The sequence below is a fragment of the Malaclemys terrapin genome, chromosome 4 (assembly GCF_027887155.1).
Source record: "Malaclemys terrapin pileata isolate rMalTer1 chromosome 4, rMalTer1.hap1, whole genome shotgun sequence".
In the NCBI taxonomy this organism is placed as follows: Eukaryota; Metazoa; Chordata; order Testudines; family Emydidae; genus Malaclemys; species Malaclemys terrapin.
The window spans coordinates 93,706,830-93,734,028 of record NC_071508.1 but is presented as its reverse complement, the minus strand read 5'-3'; the positions used below and the strand labels follow the sequence as shown (position 1 = coordinate 93,734,028).

The window sequence follows — 27,199 nt, the reverse complement described above, 5'->3', positions numbered from 1 at the left end:
GGCCCCTCAGTATGCCAACATTTTTATGTTGGACTTAGAACAATGCTTCCTCAGCTCTCGTTCCCTTACGCCCCTACTCTACTTGCGCTACACTGATGACATCTTCATCATCTGGACCCATGGGAAGGAGGCCCTTGAGGAATTGCAACAAGATTTCAACGATTTCCACTCTACCATGAACCTCAGCCTGGACCAGTCCACAAAAGAGGTCCACTTCCTAGACACTACAGTGCTAATATATAAGCAATAGTCACATAAACACCACCCTATACCGGAAACCTACTGACCGCTATACTTACCTACACACCTCCAGCTTTCATCCAGACCACATCACATGATCCATTGTCTGCAGCCAAGCTCTAAGCTACAACCACATTTGCTCCGGTTCCTCAGAGAGAGACAAACACCTACAGAATCTCTATCAAGTGTTCTTAAAACTTCAATACCCACCTGGTGAAGTGAAGAAACAGATTGACAGAGCCAGAAGGGTACCAAGAAGTCACCTAATACAAGACCGGTCCAACAAAGAAAATAACAGAACACCACTAGCCGTCACCTACAGCCCCCAACTAAAACCTCTCCAACGCATCATCAAGGATCTACAACCTATCCTGAAGGACGATCCCTTACTCTCACAGACCTTGGGAGACAGGACAGTCCTGGCCTACAGACAGCCCCCCACCCTGAAGCAAATACTCACCAGCAGCTACACACCACACAACAAGAACACCAACCCAGATATCAAACCCTGCTACAAACCATGGTGCCAACTCTGTCCTCATATCTATTCAAGGGACACCATCATAGGACCTAACCACATCAGCCAAACCATCCAGGGCTCGTTCACCTGCAGATCTATCAATGTGATATATGCCATCATGTGCCAGCAATGCTCCTCTACCATGTACATTGGCCAAACCGGACAGTCTCTACGCAAAAGAATAAATGGACACAAATCTGACATCAGGAATCATAACATTAAAAAACCAGTAGGAGAACACTTCAATCTCTCTAGTCACTCAATAACAGACCTAAAAGTGGCAATTCTTCAACAAAAAAAAACTTCAAACACAGACTCCAATGTGAAGCTGCAGAACTGGAATTAATTTGCAAATTGGATGCCATCAGATTAGGCCTGAATAAAGACTGGGAGTGATTGGGTCATTACAAAATCTAAACTTAATTTCCCCAATACTAATTTCTCCCTACTGTTACTCACACCTTCTTGTCAATTGTCTGTAATGGGCCACTCTCTTACCACTTCAAAAGTTATTTTTCCTCCCTTGGTATCCTGCTGTTAATTGATTTATCTCATTAGACTGACCTCACACTTGGTAAAGCAACCCCCATTCTTTCCTGTATTTTTCACTTCATGCATCCGATAAAGTGGGTTCTAGCCCACGAAAGCTTATGCCCAAATAAATTTTAGTCTCTAAGATGCCACAAGGACTCCTTGTTTGTTTTTACGGTGTTTACGCTCACACTGCGTCGACCTCAGTGTATTGACCCTGGCTCAATGCTCTTTGGGGAGCACTGTGATGGGTTCGGTCACAGAAACCACCTTGGGACTGCCACCTGATGTGCTGAGACTACGGCCTGGTCCCCACTAAGCCCCCTCTTCAGACTAAGGTACGCAAATTCAGCTATGTTAATAACATAGCTGAATTCGAAGTACCTTAGTATGAACTTACCGCGAGTCCAGACGCAGCAGGAAGGCTCCCCCGTCGATGCCGCGTACTCCTCTCGGCGAGCTGGAGTACCAGCGTCGACGGCGAGCACTTCCGGGATCGATTTATTGCGTCTTAACCAGATGCGATAAATCGATCCCAGAACATCGATTGCCTGCCGCCGGACCCTCCGGTAAGTGAAGACGTACCCTACCTCTGAGCCCATTTTCCCTGCCAGCTTGGGACTTCAGTACCCTGTCTTGTTGAGCCAGACACAGTAGTCTGCTGCAAATACAGACCCAGGTCTGAACCACATCCCCAAAAAGCTGCAGACTTAACTGAAAACAGCTAAAGAAGTGTTCCTCTCTCTAGCACCTAGACATAGCTCCCAAAGGGATCCAAACCCCAAATAAATCCGTTTTACTCTGTATAAAGCTTATACAGGGTAAACTCCTAAATTGTTTGCCCTCTGTAACACTGATAGAGAGAGATGCTCAGCTGTTTGCTCCCCCAGGAATTAATTACTTACTCTGGGTTAATTAATAAGCAAAAAGTTATTTTATTAAGTATAACAAGTAGAATTTAAGTGGTTCCAAGTAATACCAGACAGATCAAAGTAAGTTACCAAGCGAAATAAAACAAAAACACACAAGTCTAAGCCTAATACATTAAGAAATTGATTACAGATAAATCACACCCTCAGAGATCTTCCAATAAGCTTCTTTCACAGACTAGACTCCTTTCTAGTCTGGGCCCAATCCTTTCCCCTGGTACAGTCCTTGTTCCAGCTCAGGTGGTAGCTAGGGGATTTCTCATAACTGCAGCCCCCTTTGTTCTGTTCCACCCCTCCTCCCCCATATAGTTTTGGCACAAGGCAGGAATCTTTTGTCTCTCTGGGTCCCCACCCCTCCTTCTAAATGGAAAAGCACCAGGTTTAAGATGGATTCCAGTACCAGCTGACTTGGTCACGTCCTGTGAGACCCCAAGCCTTCATTCTTCCTGGCCTGACTCACAGGAAGGCTTGCAAGTAAACAGAGCCATTACAACCAATTGTCCTAGTTGATAGGAGCCATCAAGATTCCAAACCAACATTAATGACCCACGCTTTGCATAATTACAATAGGACCTCAGAGTTATATATCCTATTTCTAGTTTCAGATACAAGAATGATACATTTATACAAATAGGATGACCACACTTAGTAGATTATAAGCTTTGTAATGATACCTTACAAGAGACCTTTTGCATGAAGCATATTCCAGTTACATTATATTCACTCATTAGCATATTTTCATAAAATCATATGGAGTGCAATGTCACACCCTCCTCCTGAACTTACTGCCACAGACTTGGACACTATCCATGGCAGAGGCAGTATAGCTAAAATTCCTCTTTGGGCTCCCCTCTGGGGCAGACACTCCTGTGTCCCCCAAAAGCAAAGGTGACCCTGATCCATCTGTGGGTTCACAGCTACCAGCTATGACAGACCCTTCACTGGCCAGTAAAATCCCCTCCATTTCACTCAGGTTGTGCTTGCTTCCAGCTAGAGTCCTTGGGATCTGTTCCCACCACAGCAGTCACCAGGACTCCAATTCTACCTCCAGGATACATGTCTTTGTGCACCTCTTCCACTCCATTACAGCCAGTTCATGCTTCTGGGTCTCAATTTGTGCTTGTCTCTAGGCCTCAATTTCTTTGTCTTTGTAGTGGGGTGGTCACCCGCTCCTGCCCTGAAGGGCTTGAAGTCAGTCCTGGGAGAGGGCTGAGGCTGCGTGAGGGCTGCAGCTACTAAGGGTTGCAAGCCTCGGCTGATTGGGGAAGGCAGCCACAGACGGGGCCACTCCCCAATCAGACCGTAGCTGGCCTTATAAAAGCCAGGGAAGTTAGGAGCTAAGTGAGTCTCTCTCTAGCTTGCTGAGGGAGAAGGGTCTGGCTGCTGGGGAGCTAAACAAAGTACCCACAGTGGAGCAGGGCTGGGGGAAGGCTAGAGGAGCTGGGGGAGCCTGGAAACCCCCCAGGCTGCAGACCTTGTTAAAGGCCAGAAAGGGAACTGGGGTTGCAGAGGAGCAGCCCAAGGGTAAGCAGAGGCAGCAGGTCCAAACCCCCCTTGCCGGTGATGAGTGGCATTTACACTGCAGTCTACCCCAGTGAATGGGGGGGCTAGATCAAGATTGGCAGTAGCTATAGTCTGAGGTGAGGTGGTAATAGAGGGTGGGGGTTCCCTGGGGAGACCCAGATCTGTGGGGGTACTGCCAGGGGGCAGCACCCTGGCCTGAAAGGAACACCGGGGTCCAGGAAGGACTCAGGCCCAGCAGAAGAGCCTGCAGAGGGTGCTCCGGAGGCTGGAAACACTAATTCCCTGGATGACCTGCAGGAAGCGCTGCAGCGGTGAGTCCCGCCCCGTGACAGTCTTTTAAGTCCAGGATGTGCTGGTGGGGAGTCCTTTGTGCTTCAACTTGATCCTGTTTCTGGGCCTCAAGTTCTTTGTCTTTTTTCTTCTTGGCAATTTGTAACTTGTGCAGTTCTAGCTTCTTCTGAGCTTCACTCTCCCCTATTTTGCTGATTTTTCTGCCTCTATTTCTCTTATCTGAAATAAGCAAACAGAAAATAACGAACCAGTAACCACTTTGTCTGTTCTCCAGCCACCACACTTAACTCATTTAAAACCACTACCAGCATCTCAAAGCAATCAGCTGTGCACAGATCCTGCCGACTATGCCACTGTGACAGGTTGGGTCACAGAGGCCTCCTTGGGACTGCCACCTGATGTGCTGAGACTACCTCTGAGCCCATTTTTCCTGCCAGCTTGGGACTCCAGAACCCTGTCTTGTTGAGCCAGACATACTAGCCTGCTGCAAATACAGACCCAGGTCTGAACCACGTCCCCCAAAGCTGCAGGCTTTAGCTGAAAACCACTTAGCAGGCACTCCTGTCTCCAGCATCCAGATACCCAGTTCCCATTGGGGTCCAAACCCCAAATAAATTCTTTTTACTCTGTATAAAGCTTATGAGCTTACCCTGTACAAACTGTCCACCCTCTATAACACTGATAGAGATATGCACAGCTGTTTGCTCCCTCAGGAATTAGTCATTAACTCTGGGTTCAGTAATAAGCAAAAAATGATTTTTATTAAGTATAACAAGTACGATTTAAGTGGTTCCAAGTAATAACAGACAGAACAAAGTAAGTTACCAATCAAAAGAAAAAGAAAACACGCAGGTCTAAGCCTAATACAGTAAGAAACTGAATGCAGGTAAATCTCCCACTCAGAGATGTTCCAATAGTCTTCTTTCACAGACTAGACTCCTTCCTAGTCTGAGTCCAGCAATCACTCACACCCCCGTAGTTACTGTCCTTTGTTCCAGTTTCTTTCAGGCACCTCTTGGGGGTGGAGAGGCCATCTCCTAAGCCAGCTGAAGACAAAATGGAGGGGTTTCCAGGGCCTTTTATATTCTCTCTCTCTTGTGGGCGGAAACCCCTTTGTTCTTCTGTGCAAAGTCACAGCAACAAGATGGAGTTTATAGCCACAAAGTAAGTCACATGTCCATGAATGATTCAGCTTTTTGCAGGCTGACGCTATTGCTTACTTGCTAGTTTGAACGTTCCCAGGAAAGCTCAGATGTGGATTGGCGTCTCCCAAAGTCCATTGTCAGTTAAATGTTTCTTGATTGGGCACTTACTGAGAATAGTCCTTTCTCAAGAAGCTGACCAAATGCTTCACTGAGGCTACTTTGAATCAAACACATTGAGATACAAGTATATAGCCAATATTCATAACTTCAAATACAAAAATGATGCTCACATACAGACAGCATAATCATAACCAGCAAACTACAACCTTTCCATAGACACCACACTTGAACTCCTCTGTATAAGATCTGGTGCAACCATAGGACTCTGGTTGCAATAATAATCAATACGGTCACAGTTCATGTCAATAACATCACAGTGGGGTTACTGCATCACCATAACATGGCATTTACATCAGTCGGTGACAAATTTAAGTGTGGACACAAGCACAACAAGCAAGGTGGCTTACATCAACCTGATTTTGGAGTGTAGTCCTGGCCAGAGGTTTCCACCTGAAACTAATTTTCCTTTAAACAGCCAGAATTCCTATTTTATTATAATGCCTTCTTAACTTTATTCTCCTCCACATTAAATATGAACTATTATCAGAGTATTGCTGAGCTGTCACATATACCAGAATTATCCACATTTCTGGACAAATTTTGGGGGGAAAAAGTCATACTGTAATTAAAGAAAAATACTAATAGTAAAGGGTAGAAAGCCAAGGAGAGTTAGAAGATATATAGGGAGGTGGAGGAGAGAATGGGAAATTTAATTTGTGATTTATTTTTTTGTAGTCTAGAAACAGCTTCTAAATTTCATGGTAACTTTCCTGTATTAACCTTTCACATGATGCTACTGTTAATGCTGTGGTTAAGAATTTTATTGTTGGTTTGTTTTTCCAGCATCTAATTTGTTTCATCCTTCTTTTCCTTCTGCTATTTGCTCTGTCATATCGCCCAGTGCACATAAGGATACTATCATGTTTTTTTTCTTATGTGGAAAGAGTGAAGTCAGTGGTTAGAACACGTAACATCTTTTTATTATTCTATAATCTTGTTCAGTATCCTGAAGTATATTAGATTAAAACCTGCTTCTTATACAGCTCATTCATTTTCATTTTCCCACAGATGCACTGGGGTAAAATTCAAGTAGGTTTATGGGGTGGTATTTTCTCCAGTTTGGATTTGTTTTTGTTTGATTTCCTGAAAGGACTTGTTTTGGACATTTTTGGAAGTCGTTCATGGTGCACTCTAGATTTCATTTCTTGGTGGTTGTGTTTTCCCCCTAGCTGCAGGAAAGTCATATTTTATCATTTATATAAAAGTGTGTATGGTAGTTTTGGTGTTCCTCTGTTTATCCATGTAGTCCAGTCAAAGTACAATTTCTGTGTTACTGTATACACACATGTACATTTTTACTCAACTGTAGTGCATCTAAATTTTTCTGTACTTTGTTTAACATATATTACTGAGCTATATCAGTTTCAATGTTGATATATGAACCAACTTCCCTTGTTTCTCTGTTTATTCTCAGGTTAATATGCCACTTCTTTCTGCCTTGATCCAGGCAGATGTAGAGATAAGCCTGAACCAGAGGCTTTGGATCTAGATTTCACCAACATTGGGAGGGTTGGATCTGATGTTTGATCCAATCTGATCTCCAGTTAAAAGCCATTTAATAGAGTCTTTAAGTTTTGATAGTTTTTAATTTTCTGTTGTGAAGATGTGGACAGTTTTTTGTGGACCTGATTCACCATTATCCTGAATCTTGTACATCCATTTACCCCCCGACAATCTTTTACAAATATGTTTTTATAAGTTTTTCTGTGGTTTTTTTGTTCAGAGTTAAATTATAGCAAAGACTTATTTCACCCTGTCCTCCAAAAGGCTAAGTACACTAGTCAGTGGGCCTGATCCTGCACCATTTGAAGGCAACAAACTCCCATTGATATTACTGCATGTGGGACTCAGCTTTGTGGGAGCTGAAGGTACTCTGCTCCTCACACAACTGGCTTCACTAATACAATTGAATGGAACTATTTACAGACTACAATGGCCCACTTCCCCTTTCAGTTTTCTGTCTCTGAGGTACCAAGATTGGCTCCCAACGCCATAGGACTACACGTCCATAGTTCAGTGTGTAATCTACTATCTACATTTTACTAATATACATTGTTCAGTGCAGTGACATCCAGTGGGGATGTCATGTGACTAGTGACATATCAGTGTAAATGGGAAGAGCTCAGTTGCTAATGATGTAGTCAGACGACAATGCTCTTTCCACTAATCCTCCTTTTCCTTGGGGATCGCAACACTTTTTAAAATGGAAAAGTCAAAAACCGAAATTGCTTGCTCTAAGCTTCCCCCTCTGAATAAACAGAAGAGCCAATTCATATATTTAGCTTCATTTTATTATATGTAAAATTTAAGTCATAGAAACTGGTTTATTTTTGCATGAGATTACCTCCGTTACTCAATCTGTAGGTTCAAATATTTAAATTTTGTTGAAACTTCAATTTAGGTTGAGACTTTCTGATTCCAGGTGTATAAGCTCCTTACTAGCAGCTTTAAAGGGAAACTACAGTGTAGTATAAAATATCCTAACCACAATCTCTGATTACAAAGAAGAGGAAATCATTAACACATTCTTGTGAACTGTATCAAATAGGAAGTCACCCTCATTATAGTCTGACAACATAGTTTCAGCTACAGAATAGAAACTCAGTATCAAGGTATAATAAAGCAAGAGATTTTCAAATTTACACGTACATTCTATTTTTAAACAGCATTTTAAATTTTGGGGAGTTAAATAGTGGAAATTGAATTAAAAAAAAACCCATCTTGTACATCTCCTGTCCTTAATAATTCCGCACCATCTCATCATTATGAATTACTGTGATTGACATAAGACTGGTACAGCTTAATAAGTCTGAATTTGCTAGGGGATTCTGGGATCACGGTTCCCTTAGCATCAGACAGGTGGTGTGGAAAGTTACTGAGTGAGAGTGCTGAACTTGCATTTGGTTGCTGACACAACTACGTACTTTGGATGTTTAATCGGGGCTCTGTGTATTTGTGCTGATCTGGAAGAACTGTCATGGGCAGTCAATGGTCAGACCACCTAGAAAACACGCTGAAAACATAGATGGTGGACTTGGTACTAACTCACTTGGGTCAACTGATTCCTTGGGACAGCACAACAAAGAGTTGTGGTGAATGATTGATGAAAAGGTAAAGGTCAGTTGGCCTTCAGTCTGTCCCTGTAGTCCCTTCCAAAAATATTAAGCAGAAAAAAAAAAAACAAGTTATGAAATGCCAATACAGCATATTTGGGGGACATGTGACTCCTTGGAGATAAGGGTATAAGTACTGGGGAATAATCATACATGCCACTGCCACCCAACTACTATCTGAGGAGGCTTGTGATGCTGTAGGACTGCCACTATAGCCAACACCCTACTGTGAGGGACTTTTAAAGAGACTTTTGGATCACAAGGGTTTCAGGGTAGCCAACTCCCTGCCCCAGGGACATTTGACAGACAAAGTGCTTGAGAAGAAGAGGAAAAGAAGTCTCCATCTAGAACTGGTAGCTATACCTGCTTTATTTGCCAATCAGGATAATGCGTAGGGCCAACATAGTTACTAAGAGTTTATGCTTGGGGAATTGAGGCTTATTAGGAAGAAGTGGTGTATAACCTTTTTGCTGCTTGTCTGATTCTTTCAAATAAGTAGCTTTACATTGAAGGAAACTTAAGTCTGGGTTTTCACTGGCACTAATACTGTAAATTCTTCCCAGCTGTGGGCCAATAAAAGACCCAGCTCTATATGGTCAAATGACGAGCTGTATTTCCCATGTCTATGCAGGGAAATTTACTGACAGAACTATACCAGTATAGTTCTATACTTGTGTGTATAATATATAGTTATATTAGTATAATTTCCCACATGGACACTTATTCTGTAATAAGAGTGTTCATGCAGGGACTTATATTGGTGTAACTATAGTGATATAGTTCTGCAGGTAAATTTCCCCATTTAGACGAGTCCCGAGTCATCCTACTGGACTTCCTGCTCAGAAGTAGCAGTAAAACCATGGCTCGAATCAAGAGACAATAGCACCACTCAATTATGGAGACATAGAAACAGTGGTAGGTATTTCAAGAAGCTGATTTGCAAGTGCATTTCACAGATCCATTTTTGCTACATAACTTCTACATCGGTATAAAGTATTAGAACTAATCACTACAGTTTTATGAACCCAGCAGAAGCTGTAAGCCATTGCTCTCTATTGCCCTATACTGTTGATATCATAAGAAACTGCAGCTATACAATAATTATAAGAGTCAGTCTCATACAAAGGTCAGGATTACAGACCCTCTGAATAATGATTGGGGACAGTGTGCTGTAGATAAAACAGATCAAGTATCTATACAAACAGGCTTAATGTAAGAATTATTTAACATGAAAACAATCCATTGATCAGTTATCACTTCCCCTGATTTAGAATCTATAATTTAGATTTAGAATCTAACCTGCCCTGCTCTAGGGTGGGGAAAAAACAAATCGAACAGAAGAAAAAAAGTAGAGGAACACTTTTCATACAAGACTGTCTGAAGGTCCAATAAATGTGATATTCCAGGCTGGTACATTATAAAGAGAAGAATGTTAAACAGGCTTTGGTAATTATCATTGGAGAGTAGGATCCCATTTAGTTTGCACCAAATCCAAACAGGACAAATGTTTCTCATCTCTCCAGGATACAGTTTAGAGCCAACTCAAGCACAAATTGTGGAGTTTTATAGATAACTTTACAGCGGAATTGTTGTAACAGATCAACGAGTAAAGCCTGTGAAGCTAGCAACAGGAAAGATATAGCCACAAAGTGAGGATACAAGAAAGGAGGAAGAAATGTCTGTCTTCTGAGTTATTAGCTGCGCTATTCTAGGATATCCCCCTTTTTTGTTCAGTAATCATCTCAGTGAATTACAAATTTTTTTTTTTTTTAAACTGGAATGACTGTTTTGCTACACGATGGGAAACCACGTAGATAAAAACAAGATTTAAGTCCAGCATGCACGAAGTTGCAGGACACTTCACTCCTGTCGATAACAAATGCAATTCTGTCCTCTGGATGTCCATAGCTCTTTCCCTTGCTGACCAAAACCTGGCAATTTCCTCACCCTACCCTTTTATTACTGCCACTGAATGCAGCTCCATCAGTCCTTGGACAGCTGCTTCGCATGGTTGGAGTGCATTTCATTGTTCTGCTGCTGGAGACTCTTCCCCAGTTTCTTGCTTCTCTATATGGGACTCTGGGGGAATCAGGTACTGTACCTCTTCAGTACTGATTGCCACTTTATCAGGCTGCAGCCACCGCTTTAAATGTTCCAGGGTGCTGAGGGAAAGCAGAAGTAAGAAGTTAAATATAAGGTGGCAGTAAAAGCCAGTACAGAATTATAAAATGTGGTGGTGTTAACCCTCCATAGGCCTTTCTTCCATTTTATAGGCTCTCCTATGGCTACACGAAGGATCTATTAACGGACTAATCTGTGTGCCAGAGAAGAAACAAGAATCCACTGTGCTCAAGAAGATGACTGTTTGGTTCCTGACATCCCCACATGATGATTTAATGGCATCTGTAACACAAGTCAGGACGTTGTCTCTAAGGGACTGCAGTTCAAAGTATAGGAAACAGCATCTTTCATGAGACGGAACTAGGACCATTGTTCTATAAGCCCGAACAATTTCTGTTTCCTTTATCTGACCTACCTAATGAGGATGCTAATATTTAGCACTTATATAAAACTTTATTTTCAAGGGAGAGAGCTTACAAGAGCACTACAGGCTAAGCATAGAAACAGGAGCCAGGAACTCAAGAGTTCTAATCTGAGCTCTGACACCAACTCCAGCCCGGACCTGATCTTGCAAGAAGCTCCTCATAGGTCTCTCTCTTGCTGGAACAGTGTGGACTTCAGTGGGGCTCTGCACAGATTCAGGAGCTGGCCTGGATAGAGCTTCTCACTCTAGGCTTAGGCCTAAATTTTTAGATATTTCCTAACTGAGACATATTCAGCCATATTTTCAGCAAGCCTGAGAACCCACCATTCTAAATAAAGCAATTGAAGCCACAGCACCTATGAAAAGCAGGTCCAATGTGTGTCAAGTTGGACACGCCAAAATTGAGGCACCCCAAATTAGTGGACTTTTGAAAATTCAGGCCTTAACCTCTTTGCCACAGTCATCCTATGTATAAAATGGGACTAGGACTACTTTCCTGTCTTGCTGAAATGCTGTAGTAATATCAGTGACTTGCTCGGAAGAGGCCAAGTGTTAAGTATCAATATTACTGTAATGCTATAATTCCCCACCCTACACTCCACTAGAATTCTCCAACAATTTGACTTTTTTAAAGAAAGCTCTGCTCCATTTGCTAATGGTAACCCCTGAATCAGTCTGACTGGCCTTTCCTCATCATGCTTGTTACCTCTCTTCAGATTCATGTCCCTCCACATAAAATTCAGATTCAAACTTTTCCTGCAGGAACCTATCCCAGCATTCCTTCTTTGCTTGGGCAAGAGTATGCAGCATATCCTTGGAGGTCACTTCCTGAGACAAACCCTTAATTCTCATCAGTCTTCTCTCTGGGGGGGGGGGGGGGGGGGAAGAAAAAGAAGTTTTATTGAAGAGAGAGAAAAACAGGTGGTTATGGCGAGAGAGCTTAAATCCAAAGGGTTAGATTAACTCTGCATGATTAAATGATATTTAAAAGTTAACCATTTTACTACTACTTGAAATCTGGATGAGTGCATTCTTTTGTTTAAATCAATAGGGTTGTTGTATTTTTTTTATTCCATTATTGTGGATTTCTTCTTTATTTGGCTCAAGTATTAACTTGTACTCACTATAGTTTTGACAGAGAAGAGTGTCATAGGAAGGAGTCAAATTGGGCCAGCTTGTGGTGGCATAACAGGCCAGTATTTCTTTTTGGAGGCTGTCATCTTGTGCTCCAGACTCTAAGTTGTCGTTTTTAAGACAAGTCTCTAGCCCTTTTGGTTGCAAAGACTGTGAAACCTTGCAATTCTGCACACAGGCTGAAACAATAGTTGTGAGGTACAAAGTGTTCCTATTAGTTGCAACAGGGTACTGACTCCAAAGCCTAGTCATAAGAATTTAAGTGCCAGCATTAATTATTTAACAACTGATCAAAGCACAAGAGAAGAACTGATGTCAGGATGCGTACAGTGTGCAAGAAAGAAGAGGGATGATCACATTATGAAGATCTGCAGAACTCCTGTGAGTGACTTCTTTTTTTGATCTCTCGAGTGTGCAGGACTTAGGAAAGTACCACTGGTATTTGTTTTGAGTTTTTCTCCCCCAAGCTGGACATAGGTCACGGATCAATAGTAAACTGCATCTCTCTCCATAAGCACACAACATATTTGATAGAATGCTTAGAAGTGTCTCAAAGGGTTTCACAACGCAACAAATTAGATACAGGCAATACAGACATAGTAGTCATTAGGAGTTCAGAACATATTCCCCATTCATAGTTTCCACTGCATTTAACTATTTTCTTTAGAAGAAGAACAGTGGTTAACTCTGAATTATTTTTGAAAGACTGTGTGGGATCTTTAATTCACCCACAGAAATACCCAGAAATGTGTAGAAAGGGCCTCAGTTTTACCAGCCCAGCTGAAGCTCAACTAAGTTAATTTTGCAGCTCCTCCGATTGCCAGTACTTCAGTGCACTATCAACATTGGGTACAAGTCAAATCCTCATGTGGAGCTTGAGTCTACAGCCTTTTAATTCAGAGGGAGGAGTGTCATCCCCTGAGTTACAATTACACTAACAGAAATACAGAAGCCATCACCATTCTCTAAACTTACTTTCTGATTGAAGCAAACTCAGAAATCAGAATTTTACCCTATACTCACCTAGTGATGCTAAATATATCTCTGAATCTTTCAGAGGTGCCCAGGGCTTCAGGTTTGCTTGGAAAGAACCACCTGGTTCTTCATCCTGGCTTTCTCCAGTGATGTAAGAATCTGTGAAGGAATCTGTAAAAGTATCACTAAAGTCATCTTTCTGGTCTGGATCTGGCAGACAGGAGCAGATTTCAGCCCAGAGGTCCTGGCTTGACCTAGTCACTACAGAGTCAACATTCTCAATCATTTTCATGATGCAGAATTCCTGAAAAAAATACAGATGACGAATTGTAAGCATCAACTGTAAAACAATGTTTACATCTACATGTGATTCTTTCCCTACCCTTAAGTCTAAATAAAGGGAAAGTTTCTAGATTTTTAAAAAGCTCCTTTCAGAAAATCACAAAGTCTAGTTTCTCACTTTCCATAAAGGGAAATTTGTACTAATTGATTGTATTTGTATACAGGGATTATGTGATCTATTACTGTATGAGTCATAATAGAATGATTCAGAAAAGCTTGCACCTCAGTCAATTTAAAATAATCTCCAGTTTACACTATCTTTTGTAAACAGCCACCCTCATTTTGATGGGTCCATCCTGTGACTTACAGGCCATTCAGCTAAGCCTGAAATTTTCAAACCAAACACTACTTCATAATGCAGCAATTCTGCGGCAGTGAATAAAGTTTAAGGTTTGCCAGAGCCTATTCACATGGGCAAAAAAGGCATGATTACAAAAACCTTGTTGCTCAGGTTATATAAACCCCCAAAAGACAAGTGTGGGTGAGCTCCAGGTCCCATTTTTATGCACATCCCCATTCAGGGAGAGGCTAGGGCTGGGTAAATAACTGGGGGGAGGCTGCCCATCTTCCATGCAGGGCACATTCTTTGCCTCAGGGGGCATAGGCCAAGCATGAAAATGAAGGCTCCAAATCTCAGCAGGGTCAAGTCCAAAGGATGGGCATTGGTGGCGATACTAATGCCCTCATCATGGAGGCCCTTCAGCCTCGGGGGAGCTGCTACTACCTCTGTGGGGAACACCCTCCCAGACCTTTCCCCAGCTGAAGCCAGAGGTGCGCTGACGGCCCCTCCCAGCACAGAGGCAGCAGCGACACCCCAGTACCGGCAGAGCCCAAGAACCCACCTACCTGAGTCCCTCACTGCTGCCCCCTCTTACCTCCAGGGTAGGACGAATGGGGACGTACTGAGATTTCACTGACGTCTAGCCTGACCAATCAGCGAAGGAAGGGCAGCACCGCAGTGCCAGCTATTGGCTACAGGAAAGTGCCAATTATTCTGCCTCCTGGAGAGAGGGGGCGGGGAATGTAGCGTGACGCCACCTTGAAACCGGGCGGAAGTTGTCCTCATAACAAACGGAGCGCGGAGGGCAGTCGTTGTTATTCATAGTAGAGAGGGGCGTGAAAGTGGGTCTGTGCGGTATGAGGGCTCGGAGGAGGCCCTAGTGCGCCTGCGCAGGTGAGGCTGATGCTCCCCGGACCCACTCCACTTCCGTAGGGGCAGCGCAGGGTCCTAGTCAGGTGTGCTAGGGAAGGATGTAGCGTTATCCGTGTCCCCGGCACCAGAGTCCCTGCTCCACTGGGCGAGTGGGAGCTGCGTTCTCGGCCTGGTGGGGTGGGCGGGGCTGGGCAGGGCGAAACTGCCCGCCTCGACCCGAGCCCGGGCGGCGCCCTCAGCCTCCTTCGCCCAGCGCTGGGGCGCCCAGCCAGGCCGGGGCGAGGGCTGCCAGCGCCAGCGCCGGTTCCCGCAGGCTCGAGCGGTGCGAGGGTTTATTTCGTTTGCCTCCGATTTCAACTCGCTGGCACTTGAGTCAGAGGCTTAATTTTACAAACCCTGGTTAGTCGCTGTCTGCTGAGCGCACCGCCCGGGACCCGCCCCACACTGCGCGCCCGCTCCTGGGTGCAAGCGCGGAGGGAGGGAGGGAGGCAGGAAGAGAACGTGCACGTTCCCTTTGCTAGTGGGACACACGTGTTGTTGTCCAACGGGATGTTGTTATACCCGAGTGACGTGTTGCTTTGCCCTTTGCACGTGCTAATCGCAGGTGGTGGGTGGACCAAAACTCTTCAGATGAGTCAAGGGGCAGGAGCTTTAACACAGCAGAGAGCCGCATTTGCAGCTTGATTTGGTATTTGAATAGTGACTTTTTAAAAGGTCCTTGCATAGCTACCGGTTATACTAGAACCTCAGACTTAAACACCTCCGGAATGGAGGTTGTTCATAACTCTGAAATGTTCCTAACTCTGAACAAACCGTTATGGTTGTTCTTTCAAAAGTTTGCAACTGATATTGACTTAATACAGCTTTGAAACTTTATTACATCGAAAAAAATGCTGCTTTCCCTTTGCTTTTAGTAGTTTGTTTAACACAGTACTGTACTGTATTTGCTTTTTTTAATCTCTGCTGGTGTCTGTACTTCCGGTTCCCAATGAGGTGTGATGTTGACTAGTCAGTTCGTAACTCTGGTATTCCTAACTCCAAGCTTCCATTGTAATAACTTGCAACTGGTCATGCTCTGATTCTTATATACATAAACTGATTGTGTAATTAAGTAACCTGTAGTTAAGTGGAGAACACTGTAGGTAATAATCAGCAATATTCTCCAGGGGAATCTTCTGACAAATTAGTAGGTTACATAATGTTGTGAATCCCTGCTGTTGCTTTCAGTTATTCCCATTCCAGTGTTGCCATTGTTCTCCAGATGTACCATTTAAAATTAACAAACTTTTGATATTAAAGGGAGTATTTTTAATTATTTTAAGTTCTGTAAAGAGATGTAAAAAAGGCTTTTATCACTTAAGTATGGAGTAGTTTGTCACACATGCACCCTTGCCTTAAGGTTTTCTCTTTTAGGAGAATTCCCACAGTCTGATTCTCAACTCCACAATGCAACAGCATGTATAGTTGTACATGTTAAAATAAGTGAGGTAATGAAATAGTTTGTGATCTGAAGATTCATTGCTTGTAGGGGTATAGACAGCATTTCCTCCCCTGCCCCTAATGCACAGCATTGAACAATTGATTGGGGGTGCATTTAAGGGATCTTGTTTTGAAGAAACCAGTTTTGGCTGTTGCTGGTGGTCAGATACCACCAGATCAGATGGAGTCAGTGGTCTGACCTTATTCCCATCTGGGGAATGGTTGCTTTTTCACATGTAATTGTACTGAGAGTGAATCCTTAATTCTGATGTACATGTCACAGTGGGATTTCCCTCAGCCTTCTCCCATCTGATTAGCTTTAACATCAGTGGGGCAGGGGAGGGAAAATCTCTCAGCTGAACAAATGCTAGTCAACTCTCATATTGCAAGTAAAGTTTTAAAACTGAAAATAAAAAATCCACCTCACCCTTGTAATATTAACCAACATCACATTTAAACCATCTCAGTGCTGTGTTCTGCACCACAGAGATCTGTACTTTAATGCTTTAACATAGAATACTTTGATTAGTTTCACTATTATTCAATATTCAGCTCTTGTTGCTTATGGAGCTTTCTCATAATTGACAGATTAGTGTGATTTCCAGTTGAAAGGCTTTTGCATATGTGATTTCTGCAGAACCAGTAAAATCTTTATGGCAAAAGGAATAACTGAAAATATTAATAATCTCTAGAAATCTGGTATGGGTGTCAATATTCTTCCATTATAATGAGTTTCAGGTAGAGGTAATCTGGAGTTACCTAGCTATAAGAAGTCACAAAAGTAATTCTTTCTTTTACCTGCCTGTGATAAATCCTGTAAAACCTAGAGCTAGGTTATAAGATTTTATTTAAAACAATTCATGATCTGTATGAGGCTATTCTTGCTGTAGGGGGGCAAAGTGGTCTTTGAAGGGTTTGATGTTCTGTGAGGGAGCTTGACTCTAAAGATGTCCTTGGATGAAAGGCTATAGACGTGCAAAATATCCTCTTCCAATGGCCATGACCCTGGAGTTCTGGGTCACCCTTCTGCCACTCGTGGTATAAGCTGAAGAGAGTAATGGTCTCTCTGTGAGGTGAGAAGGGAATTCCTCACTCTCACTTTTTTTAGAGGAAGGTGTCCTTGAAGACTAAACTTGTCTCTGGGTGGGCAATAAAGTAGTATGTTAAGGAATGTGTAGTGGACATGGAGAATTTGTTACTAGTTCAACACTATTTGTAACTTTCAATTTTAACAGGATCCTGCAGTAAGCCCTTGTGGGGGTGGGGGCAAAGTTGGGCATTCCCGTTGCCTTTCCCAGCATTCTGGGTCAGACCAAGGTAGAAAGCCATGTTTTAGCCTTCTCTTTGCTTTTTCCATCTCTTATTTGACTGCCTGTCACTTCCTTTTCATAATTAAGTTTGCATATGTAAATCACATTGGCCATGGAATGTAACTATAGTTGAGTAATTATAGAGACCCTATGGTTTAATTCTGGTTTCCCTTTGCTTTGAGGGCAGGGGATGGGAATGACTGACGTGTACAGAAGGCTGTATGTAACTGTGATTGAGAAGTACAGGGATGTAAAGATTATTCCCCCTTCTTAAAAATACAGATGATAGAAGGTTCAGAGATCTGAAAATCCACCCTGCCAGAGACTCCACATCTACCTAGCAGCCATCGATAATGTAAAATTTGGACTCTCAAGGCTGTCATCTTTAATGCCTTCCATCAATCCACACACCAATAGCATTAGATCCGCTTAAACTAAAAGCTGGGCAACTGATATTCTGCAAACTGTTGTGGCATGTGGGAGAAAAAAATCAAAATCAGGATGATGTGGTCATAGTTTAGTGAAAACAGATGTTTGAGTTCCAGTACCCTGGCCAAACTCCTATTTATCTAGCTTATGTCTTTTCTCTTAGGTTCCCTCTGCAGCTTTGGTTGGATTCATTCTTTACTTCATGTCCTAAAGTGATATGTGCCTGTGACATTACACAGGATACAGTCTGGACCATTGAACAGCTGTCTCCCCTCAATTCTCCAGCCTGAGGTGTCTTTTATACTGCTGTGCTGTGAAAGCAACCACTCCTGGTCTGCCCACACATATATTCCCAGCTATATTATGAGTGCTATGGCCAGTTCCTCTTGAATTACACTGCAGAGCAACACCAGCAAATTCCCAGTCCCAGACTTTTCCCCAGAAATGTGCATCTTGCACTGCTCAACCCTCTCCTGGATAATACAAGCTCATATAAAGTCTGTCATTTTATTAATAGAAAATGGTATGCACAAATCCTGTTATCCCAAGTGAAGTTTCCTAAACACTTCAATCCAAGCATACTGATTTATTAACTACAGATAGACTTTAAGTGACTACAAGTAATGAGGCATAAAAGGAATAATTGGATACAAATAAATTATTATCCAATTATGACAACTTTAGCATAGTCTTGGAAAAAGGAATGAACAGAGGGGTACAGACTGTCAGTGGCATTGCTGTATATTGTTACACAGGATGATAGGAGGTTTAAGGTATAGTTCTACTCTAAAAGCTTACTGAAATAACATTGTGGGTTTCTTGTTTGTCTTGATTACTTTTGCATCAAATGTGCTTAACTTACAGGTAAGAGTCTCTTCCAACACCCAGTCCTGCAAACTGAGCCTAGGCTCTGACAATCAATCTGGGGTTTTTCCATCTTGCACATCATCACTAGCAAAAATAGCTCTGCAGGCCAAATTAAGCTCAGTGACATCTGTGCTCTACATTGAAGGGGAAGGGATTGCACAAGCATCGCTATCTCACAGGCATCATTACAGCAGAATCTGAAGACAGTAGAGCTGCACTCATATCACTGGCTGGAAGTTAGGAAAAAAATTCTGGTGCTTACCATGGAACAGGAACTTCAGCTCGCTGTCCCATAGCTGTGTTGGCTTTGAGAGGCTAAAAGGATTACAAGCTAATAAAAACTTATGTGTTGACTCTAATGATAAAAAACATACAATAAAACTGACCACATATACACAAGGAGTAAGAAAATGCCATTACACTCTTCAAAGCAGACCTGTACTTGGCGTAGCTCCCCAGTAATCAGGGAACTGTTATAAAGCCCTTAAATGACACAGATTCCTCCCTGCTTCCTTTAATTTTGAGAAGCAATTTTTAGTTGCTGCAAAATATGTAGAAATGCAGGAGCTGTGTTTATGTGCTATAATAGTCTATATAATTATGGACTTGTGTAGCAATAATGTTTAGTTTTTTCCTTCTTTAGACTTTCAAGTTGTGTTTGTAATGTTGGTTAATTTCTTAATTTAAAAAATGAATTTAAGGGCTTATATGAGTCCAAAGACATCTTCATATATTCGGAATGGGTGAGTCTTCAAAAACACAGTTCAGTGGTGGTCATAACACTGAGAAGTGCAGAAAAGTGGTAACTGGAAACAGAACCTTTTATTTCTATACTGCTAGTTAGAATCCAGCCCAGGTTAGTGGTGACAGAAAGCTGTTGCCATGTATGTTTGGGCATCTGATTCTATATTCCCTGAGAATAAGTGTCCACATCATATGAACCATCATCAGTTAGCCCTAACTGACAACTCTGTTCCTAAACTAAAGTACCCTTTTATTCATGGAGGTGCTTTCTCTAGGTCCACATTAAGACATGTTGGCAGAGCAGTATGAGGAATTCTTGCATTGCAGCAATCCATGCTCTGTCTATTGTTTGGTCAGAGGTATTGATTCTTCAGGGTTGGTAATCAGGCACATCATGTAACATAAATTGTTTAATGGCTATCGGATGAGTATATCATTTTAATCTTGGCCATTTGTGACTGGGAAGGATTTTTGCTGGATGTTATCTGAGCTTGTTTTAAAGTCTCTCTCTCTCTCTTTCTCCCCCCATGACTGGCACGCAAGGTCTAGGAGGCCACTGCATTTCTGAGAGATGAGCCGTGTGCTGCAGTGTGCTATATTTACTGTGCTCATGGGACTGTTGCTCACAAGAACCATGGCCTGGACTTCAAGTGGGAAAACACATGCTGAGCTACTCAACAATCTTTACAGTGAGTACCACCAGCAGCCCCTCTTCAGGGCTCGCACTTAAAGCTGATGATGAAACTTCACAGCACTTTAACAGTTGTAGGTTTGATTTTTCACATTTGACTGAGTGGGATTGTAATCCATCATTCTAAAATGTCCTGCAATAGTCTTGGCACTTTTATCTTTACCCACTTCAGAATCTGGATGTCACAGCCTGAAACTGTTCTGTTTCTAATCCTAAACAGGACACGATGCTAGGAAAACTATCCTAGTTTTTCCTACTAGGGGATAAAAGTGTAAATAAATCTGTCCATTTAGTCCTTTGCCTCTTTGCTGGGACTACCAAGTGGGTGCTTGGTAATGCAGACACTTGCCTACTAGGAAAAACTATCCAGGCCCAAAGTCTCTCATATGTGTGTCTAATTTGAGAATATGCAAAACACCTGTTGTATGATTCTGTAGACAATTACATAGAGCAGGGGTCGGCAACCTTTCAGAAGTGGTGTGCCAAGTCTTCATTTATTCACTCTAATTTAAGGTTTCGTGTGCCAGTAATACATTTTAATGTTTTTAGAAGGTATTTTTCTATGTCTAGAACATATAACTAAACTATTGTTGTATGTAAAGTAAATAAGATTTTTAAAATGTTTAAGAAGCTCAATTTAAAATTAAATTAAAATGCAGAGCCCCCAGGACCCCGGGCAGTGTGAGTGTCACTGAAAATCAGCTCGCGTGCCGCATTTGGCATGCGTGCCATAGGTTGCCTACCCCTGGCATAGAAAGACTGAAGCTGATATAACTGACTGTAAAAGTCAGTGCTCTATGCGGTTAACTCCAATGAGCTATCTTGGGACTAGAATAGTTATTGGTATTCCCACTCCATTTTGGACAAATGATTTGGGTTGTAACTGTAATAGCTTTGAATTCCCCTGTTGCTAGAGCAACACAGCTGTTCTCTCAGCAGGAGTTACTGCAGGGAAATTAGAAATGAAGGAAATATGAACTTCTCTGCAGTCATTCTCCTTAACTTCATAATTTTACATCCTGCCAAGGTACCTTAAATATGACCTGAAGAAACCACGTATGGGGATAAAAGTGTAAATAAATCTGTCCATTTAGTCCTTTGCCTCTTTGCTGGGACTACCAAGTGTGGTGCTTGGTAATGCAGACACTTGCCTGCTAGGAACTGACCTGAGATTGTCAACTCATTTGATGCAGGGCATCAAACTCCTATTGAAGGGTAGCTGCTTTTACTCACTATTAACCTGGGATAGATCTGAACCACAAACCTGGAGGCACACAGCTCTATTGCCTGTCCCTCCCAAACCCTCCACTGCCTCTGTTCAAACCTGAACATGTTACAGTACTAAATAGCTGAAATCTTTCTCTCCATCTTTTTTTTTTTTTTTTTTTTTTTTTTTTTTTTAAGAAAATGGAGTGATTAAATCTCAACGGGTCTTGGATGTGTTAATGGCCACAGATAGAGCCCACTACACCAAGTATTTACCATACATGGATTCTCCTCAGTCAATAGGTAAGAAATTTGTAGCAGATTGACACTTTTATGGTATGTGTAATGGCTGCACTAATCTCAGTGATTGAACAGTGGAGGGAAGACACAGGGTGAGTTTGTAGGTCTTGGTTTACTATGCTAACAAGTCTTGCCTGTATGGAATAGTGTCAAGAATGGGAAAGGGGGACAGTTCATGTGCACTCTTACTGCTGGCTCATCAAGAAGAGTATCCGCATGGGTCTACTTGAGGGTTTCTTTGGGAGAAATAGAAAAAGGATCTGCCCTTTGGAGGCTGGGAATGCTCAGATATGATCACGGGGCCACTGTATTTGAAGAACAAAACTCTTTATGAAGTGAAGAAAGAACAAATGGTATGAAGATTAGCCCTGATCGTTGATAGACCATTGTTTCTTGACACAAGGTATGTCTACATTTAGGGCAGTGTATGGTGTACTGACACTGCATGTCCCGCTGGCATGGGTATAAATAGCAGTGGAGATAGTGGGGCATGACTCGGGCAAGTAGAGTGCCCAATATGCCTGAACCCTAGGCTATATACCTTACCAGCTCTCTACATGCCCAAGCGGTGCCTCCCACATCTACATGGCTGTTTTTAGCAGTGCAGTGTCCTGTTTCTGAAGCATTTCCCTGCTGTAGTGAAAGGTTCCGGCAGCTCCCTGACCCAAGCCTTTCATTGCTGCATGTAGCTACACACTGTAGTGACAAGTGTGGATACAGGCTGCAGTGAAAGCAGACTGAAGCTAAATGTGTAGGAGAAAATAGTAAACAGTATTTCTGTATGCCCTGAGTAAAGTATTCGATGCTCTCAGGAACTTGATTGTGATACTTAGCACGAAAGCCTCCTTGAAATAACTCTTTTCTTCCACATGCAAAGTCAGAAAATGGGATTTTTAATTTTTAAAAAAGGATGGCTGCAAGATAAGAGCAAAAATCCTGACTGTGCAATATCATCCATGGCACCTATCCCCTTGAATCACAAGACATGTTTGAATGGGGGGAGGGGATGTTAGGGGAAATAAAAATTTTTGGTTAGACTGTAGAATTCCTGTATTTGAGGGATGAAGCCATTTTGTGACTTGCTCATTCATGAATGTCCACATTAACTGAATAATTTCCATGAAAATATTATGAATGGTGCATATAACTGATATGACTGCAGCTAAACACTATACCAGGGGTAGCCAACCTGAGCCTGAGAAGGAGCCAGAATTTTACCAATGTACATTGCCAGAGAGCCACAGTAATATGTCAGCAGCCCCCCATCAGATCCCCCCCCCTTCCTACCCCCAGCACCTCCTGCCCACTGGTAGCCCCACCGATCAGCGCCTCCCCCTCCCTCACCATGCCTCCTGCCCACCACAATCAGCTGTTTCACAGCGTGCAGGAGGCTCGGGGGTGGGGGTGGGGGGGAAAGAAGTAGTGAGGGCACAGCAGGCTCGGGGGGGAGTGGCAGGAGCCTTGGGGAAGGGGTGGAGTGGGGTCAGGGCCTGGTTCAGAGCCAGGGGTTGAGCAGTGAGCACCCCTGGCACATTAAAAAGTTTGCTCCTGTAGCTCCAGCCCCAGAGTCAGCATCTATGGAAGGAGACGCATATTAACTTCCAAAGAGCTGCATGCGGCTCCGGAGCCACAGGTTGGCCATCCCTGCACTACACCCACACTTTTTTGTTTTAGTTTTACTCCGTTCTATGAGACAGGTTTTTTTCCTAAGTCACAAAGCATAGTAACCATACTGCACGTTGATATTTCACTCATGCATGCTCAGTCCTGAAAGCTTCCCTTGCAACTTGGTCTACATCAACATTGTAAATAAACAACTGGAGCTGAAATCTCTGTCACTGAGGTATCTCAACACAGACATCTAAATTTCCTCCACACACATACATCTGTAGCACAGGCAGATACTGTTTGTAGCTTTTCTTCCTCCTCTCCTGAAATCTTGAGGGGTGAACCTTGAATTATTATTATCCATTCTAAGACTTCTCCCTGCTGCCTCCACTACCACCTTTCTATTGATTTCTCAAACAACTTATTTTTCTACACCAAGCATATTGAAATATCTGTTTGATTTTTTTTGTTGGTCTTCTATTTTGAGTGTATCCACTTTGTGGCTTAATGCTAGACAATTTGTTATATTACAGTAATTAACTATTTTTTGTGAGTGTTATGCCCCCCTTCCTTACGAACAAACTCGTAACAGGTCAATTCTGTGCTCGGAATTCTTATTGATTGGAGTGGCTGCAAAAGTGGGCTCTAAGCAGCAGAAGATCTGTCTTGGTTGTGAATGAGCCTGAAAAGTTGTGTTGATTGGAACACTTAGGTGGTGATTGGAACAGTCAGGAGCTGAAATATTGCTCTTAGCTGCTTTGCTGTCATTAACACCCCCTAGAGGAGGTAGTTTAAGTCAGTACATCACCTCAGATAGGTGGGAGAACAGAAAAGGTTTGCGATATTGAAAGAAAAATAAAAACAAACAGTTTAGAGGAGGTAATAGTAATTATTCAGACATGGTCATAATTTCATATTACTTGTGTTTAACGGTCAGTGGTTTCTTTTCAGGATATAAGGCTACAATCAGTGCACCCCACATGGTAAGATAAATTTTCCGTTCTATTCATAGACTTGGAGGATAGCTTTAATTTAAAAGATGTAATAGCAAGTTGACGTAGGTCTGATATACATGAGCATTGGACACTGCCTTGTACCGCATGTAATTTATTACTGGTGTCCTGTACAACTGTGTGAAATACTTACAGTTTTAAGGAAGGACAGTCAACCTTGAAAAATCAACTGTTAGCCTTAGTAAGACAGAATTATTGTTTAAAGTGAAGTTTTCTATTTTTTCAAGAGATCCTCTTCCTTCACAAGCCAGATATTTTCTGCTACACATTCCACTAGTTAAATTCATATTCCTAACAACTTTCAAAGGTGCTGTCATCAGAATGGTTTTACAAACTCAACATTGGGACATCACTGCAAAATGAGTCCTGGGAAGGAAAAAGTTCTGTTTTTAAACATAATATGCTTGCACAATTAACACAATTCTGACTGGAAAAACTGGGGGAGGGGCATGAGATAAATTAATATCTCTGTGTGAAAGTGTGCATCATGATATCATCTTGGTGGTGTTATCCCCATAGCATGCCCATGCTCTGGAGTTGCTGAAGGATCAGCTAGTGGAAGGAGCAAAGGCCCTGGATGTGGGATCAGGAAGTGGTTACCTCACAGCTTGCTTTGCTAGAATGGTGAGCAAAGTATAAGATTATTTGCTTCTTCATATTTATCTCAAGCAAAGAGAAGTAATCTGCAACAGTAAAACACTCTGTACAATGCACAATCTCTGTATGCGCATAATGAAGCATCTATCTGTTTTCAGGTGGGTCCCACAGGGAAGGCAGTAGGCATAGAACATATTGAAGAGCTGGTTCATGAATCCATTAGAAATGTCAGAGAAGATGACCCAACTCTGCTCACTTCTGGCCGTCTGAAACTTCTGGGTGAGCTCTGTAGCCCATGCCCTTATTGTTTCATTCCTGTACCTGAATGCATTGTAGCCTGGCAGTGCTTAGCCCTTACTGTTTCTGGAGACCTGCCTCTCTCAGTGGTTGGCATAATTGTTTTTGGTAGTACTCAAGTGCTTGTCTCAGTATTATTAATTAAGAAAGAAACTATTTTTCTGTTGAATAACTTAATTTCCCCAGGTAAGTGCAAATTAAAGGTTAGGTGGCTAATAACACTGACTGAAGCCATATATAATGTAGGCAGATGCCATTCAATTGATCCATCTCCAAACAGCTCTGTCAATACAACTTTCTCCTTATGGGTGTGCAACAACTCTTTTATTTTAGTACTAAGCCCCTCTTAAGTAAAGATTGCTGTTAATACCAAATAACTGGGCTTGGTTTTTGACCATATCTCCATTGGAAACTACCAAACTCTACTTCCGTTGTGACCCATCAGATTTAAATGTCGGTCTCTGGAGTCCTGTGTCTGCACTAACCTACTTTGTCATGTACGGTCCGTCCCAGCTCTGGTGTTTCCTTCCTCTAACGGTGTTGCCTGTTTCCAAAATCTATCTTCCTTTAAAAATTAACTTTATAGAGCAGCCTGTCTTAGGAGGCTTCTTGTAGAAATCCAAATTGCCATCACAATTGACATACAAAAGCCTTCACATACCTTTCAAGTGAAAGGAAAGATAGAGGGTTCTCTAGGTTGAGTTGCCATATGAACAAGGATCTTCATTGCACATTCCCTCTCTGCAGTTGGAGATGGCAGGCAGGGATACCCTGAAGAAGCACCTTATGATGCCATCCATGTTGGAGCAGCAGCAGACACTGTACCAAAGGAGGTAAGAATTAACAGACATGTCATCTGTCTGTATTCATACCCTTACACCTGTGGCTGTAACAGATCTGGAATAGCTTCCTTTCTGTTCTGTGTGAAGTTGGCAATCCTGTAAACGCCTTTGGTGGACATAATAGACCTTATAATCAGCTTTACTTTTGTCTGTCTTTCCTTGTTCAAACTGTTTCTGGTCCTTGCTGATATTGACTCCTCTGTTTGCCAGTTGCTGAAAGAGTTGAAGCCAGGTGGCCGGTTGATCTTGCCAGTTGGGCCTGCAGGTGCAAACCAGGTTCTGATGCAGTATGACAAAACCAGTGATGGGCAAATTGTGGAAACGCAACTGATGGGCGTGATCTATGTTCCCCTGACAGATAAGGAGAAGCAGTGGCCCCGGTAAAAAATAAGTTTCCCTGATTGTAATTTGTCTTTTGTTCCACTTGCCCTTATCACTGGCAAGATGTTGACAGAAGCTCATATCTCCAGAATCCTAGCAGATGCAGCCAGGAAGATGAAGGGAAGAGGGGCATACATGCTCGATCACAGCAAGAGAGCTGTATGCATCTCCTTGTATTTTAGAAACTAAAGAATAATGGAGCATGCTAGCTTCCATCACAATATGGCCTTTTGTTTTCATAAGTATTATATTCATATGCATTATCATTGTAAAGGAAGATTGTGAATTTATTCACAGCAGTAACCCAGTTGCCTTTTTTCCACCCATAGGGATGAAGTTTGACAGAATATCACTTACAAAATGATCTTGGAAAGCTCATGAACCAGGCCCTGAAGAAGCAACTATAGATGTGTATGGCTTTGCTTTATAAATCAATTTTTTTTTAACTTGGACACATCACAAAGGCATTTTCTGCTTTTTAAAGAACTCAATACGGAGGAGTGAGAGAAGAATATTCCTCCAGATCAATCAGCACCCAGTTCCTAAGCTGTGGAGATCTTGTCTGATTTCTTCCTGGACTGAGTAAAACCAGATAAGCCCAGTTGTCCTCTTTGGTCAGCTCCACATACAATATCTATGTAAGAGAATGGAGTGTGTGCAATACTGTTACAGATTTGAGAATTCATCTGTATTGTACTTGATTAAATGGTAGTGCATTTATATTCATGACTTGCTCATCTGATGCCTGAAGAAAAATTACAGTATGTATTTGATCTGATTAATCTTCTAGATTAAACATATTCTTTTCTCATA

At 42.3% G+C, this 27,199-nt stretch overlaps 2 protein-coding genes and 1 pseudogene across 11 annotated transcripts; 1 reads left to right on the top strand and 2 right to left on the bottom strand.

The window, feature by feature from the left end:
* Positions 1-8,339, bottom strand: part of LOC128836152 (DENN domain-containing protein 1B-like) — a 12,257-nt pseudogene extending 3,918 nt beyond the window's left edge.
* LOC128837215 (protein-L-isoaspartate(D-aspartate) O-methyltransferase-like) lies at positions 7,645-27,199 on the top strand. Of its 5 annotated transcripts, none has more exons than XM_054028194.1 (9): positions 7,648-8,826; positions 19,995-20,140; positions 21,547-21,651; positions 24,208-24,239; positions 24,789-24,893; positions 25,025-25,145; positions 25,911-25,996; positions 26,216-26,385; positions 26,716-27,199. In XM_054028194.1, the coding sequence occupies exons 2-9, from the start codon at positions 20,023-20,025 to the stop codon at positions 26,726-26,728; spliced, it is 750 nt and encodes a 249-aa protein (XP_053884169.1). In that variant the 5' UTR covers positions 7,648-8,826; positions 19,995-20,022; the 3' UTR covers positions 26,729-27,199. The 5 variants fall into 5 exon arrangements, with proteins under 5 accessions (XP_053884174.1, XP_053884169.1, XP_053884171.1 ...); XM_054028196.1 differs by lacking the exon at positions 7,648-8,826 and adding an exon at positions 14,555-14,643; XM_054028198.1 differs by lacking the exon at positions 7,648-8,826 and adding an exon at positions 14,684-14,705.
* CCDC32 (coiled-coil domain containing 32) lies at positions 8,833-14,452 on the bottom strand. 6 transcript variants are annotated; one of them, XM_054028190.1, is made up of 5 exons: positions 14,194-14,452; positions 13,176-13,431; positions 12,143-12,331; positions 11,725-11,881; positions 8,833-10,635 (listed from the first exon to the last, which is right to left on the bottom strand). In XM_054028190.1, the coding sequence occupies exons 2-5, from the start codon at positions 13,417-13,419 to the stop codon at positions 10,497-10,499; spliced, it is 729 nt and encodes a 242-aa protein (XP_053884165.1). In that variant the 5' UTR covers positions 13,420-13,431; positions 14,194-14,452; the 3' UTR covers positions 8,833-10,496. The 6 variants fall into 6 exon arrangements, with proteins under 6 accessions (XP_053884165.1, XP_053884164.1, XP_053884166.1 ...); XM_054028189.1 differs by having other exon boundaries at positions 14,316-14,452; XM_054028191.1 differs by having other exon boundaries at positions 14,345-14,452.

Coding starts and splice junctions, on each gene's coding strand:
- CCDC32 (XM_054028188.1), bottom strand. CDS start 13,464: ATGCTTACAATTCGTCATCTGTATTTTTTTCAGGAATTCTGCATCATG. Junction 12,332..13,175: donor GATATATTTAGCATCACTAG/GTGAGTATAGGG, acceptor CTATTGTTTCAG/CCTGTGTGCAGAATTGCAAG. Junction 11,882..12,142: donor TCTTCTCTGTCAAAACTATA/GTGAGTACAAGT, acceptor CCCCCCCCCCAG/AGAGAAGACTGATGAGAATT.
- LOC128837215 (XM_054028194.1), top strand. CDS start 20,023: ATGAGCCGTGTGCTGCAGTGTGCTATATTTACTGTGCTCATGGGACTG. Junction 20,141..21,546: donor GCTACTCAACAATCTTTACA/GTGAGTACCACC, acceptor TTTTTTTTTAAG/AAAATGGAGTGATTAAATCT. Junction 25,146..25,910: donor TGGCCGTCTGAAACTTCTGG/GTGAGCTCTGTA, acceptor CCCTCTCTGCAG/TTGGAGATGGCAGGCAGGGA.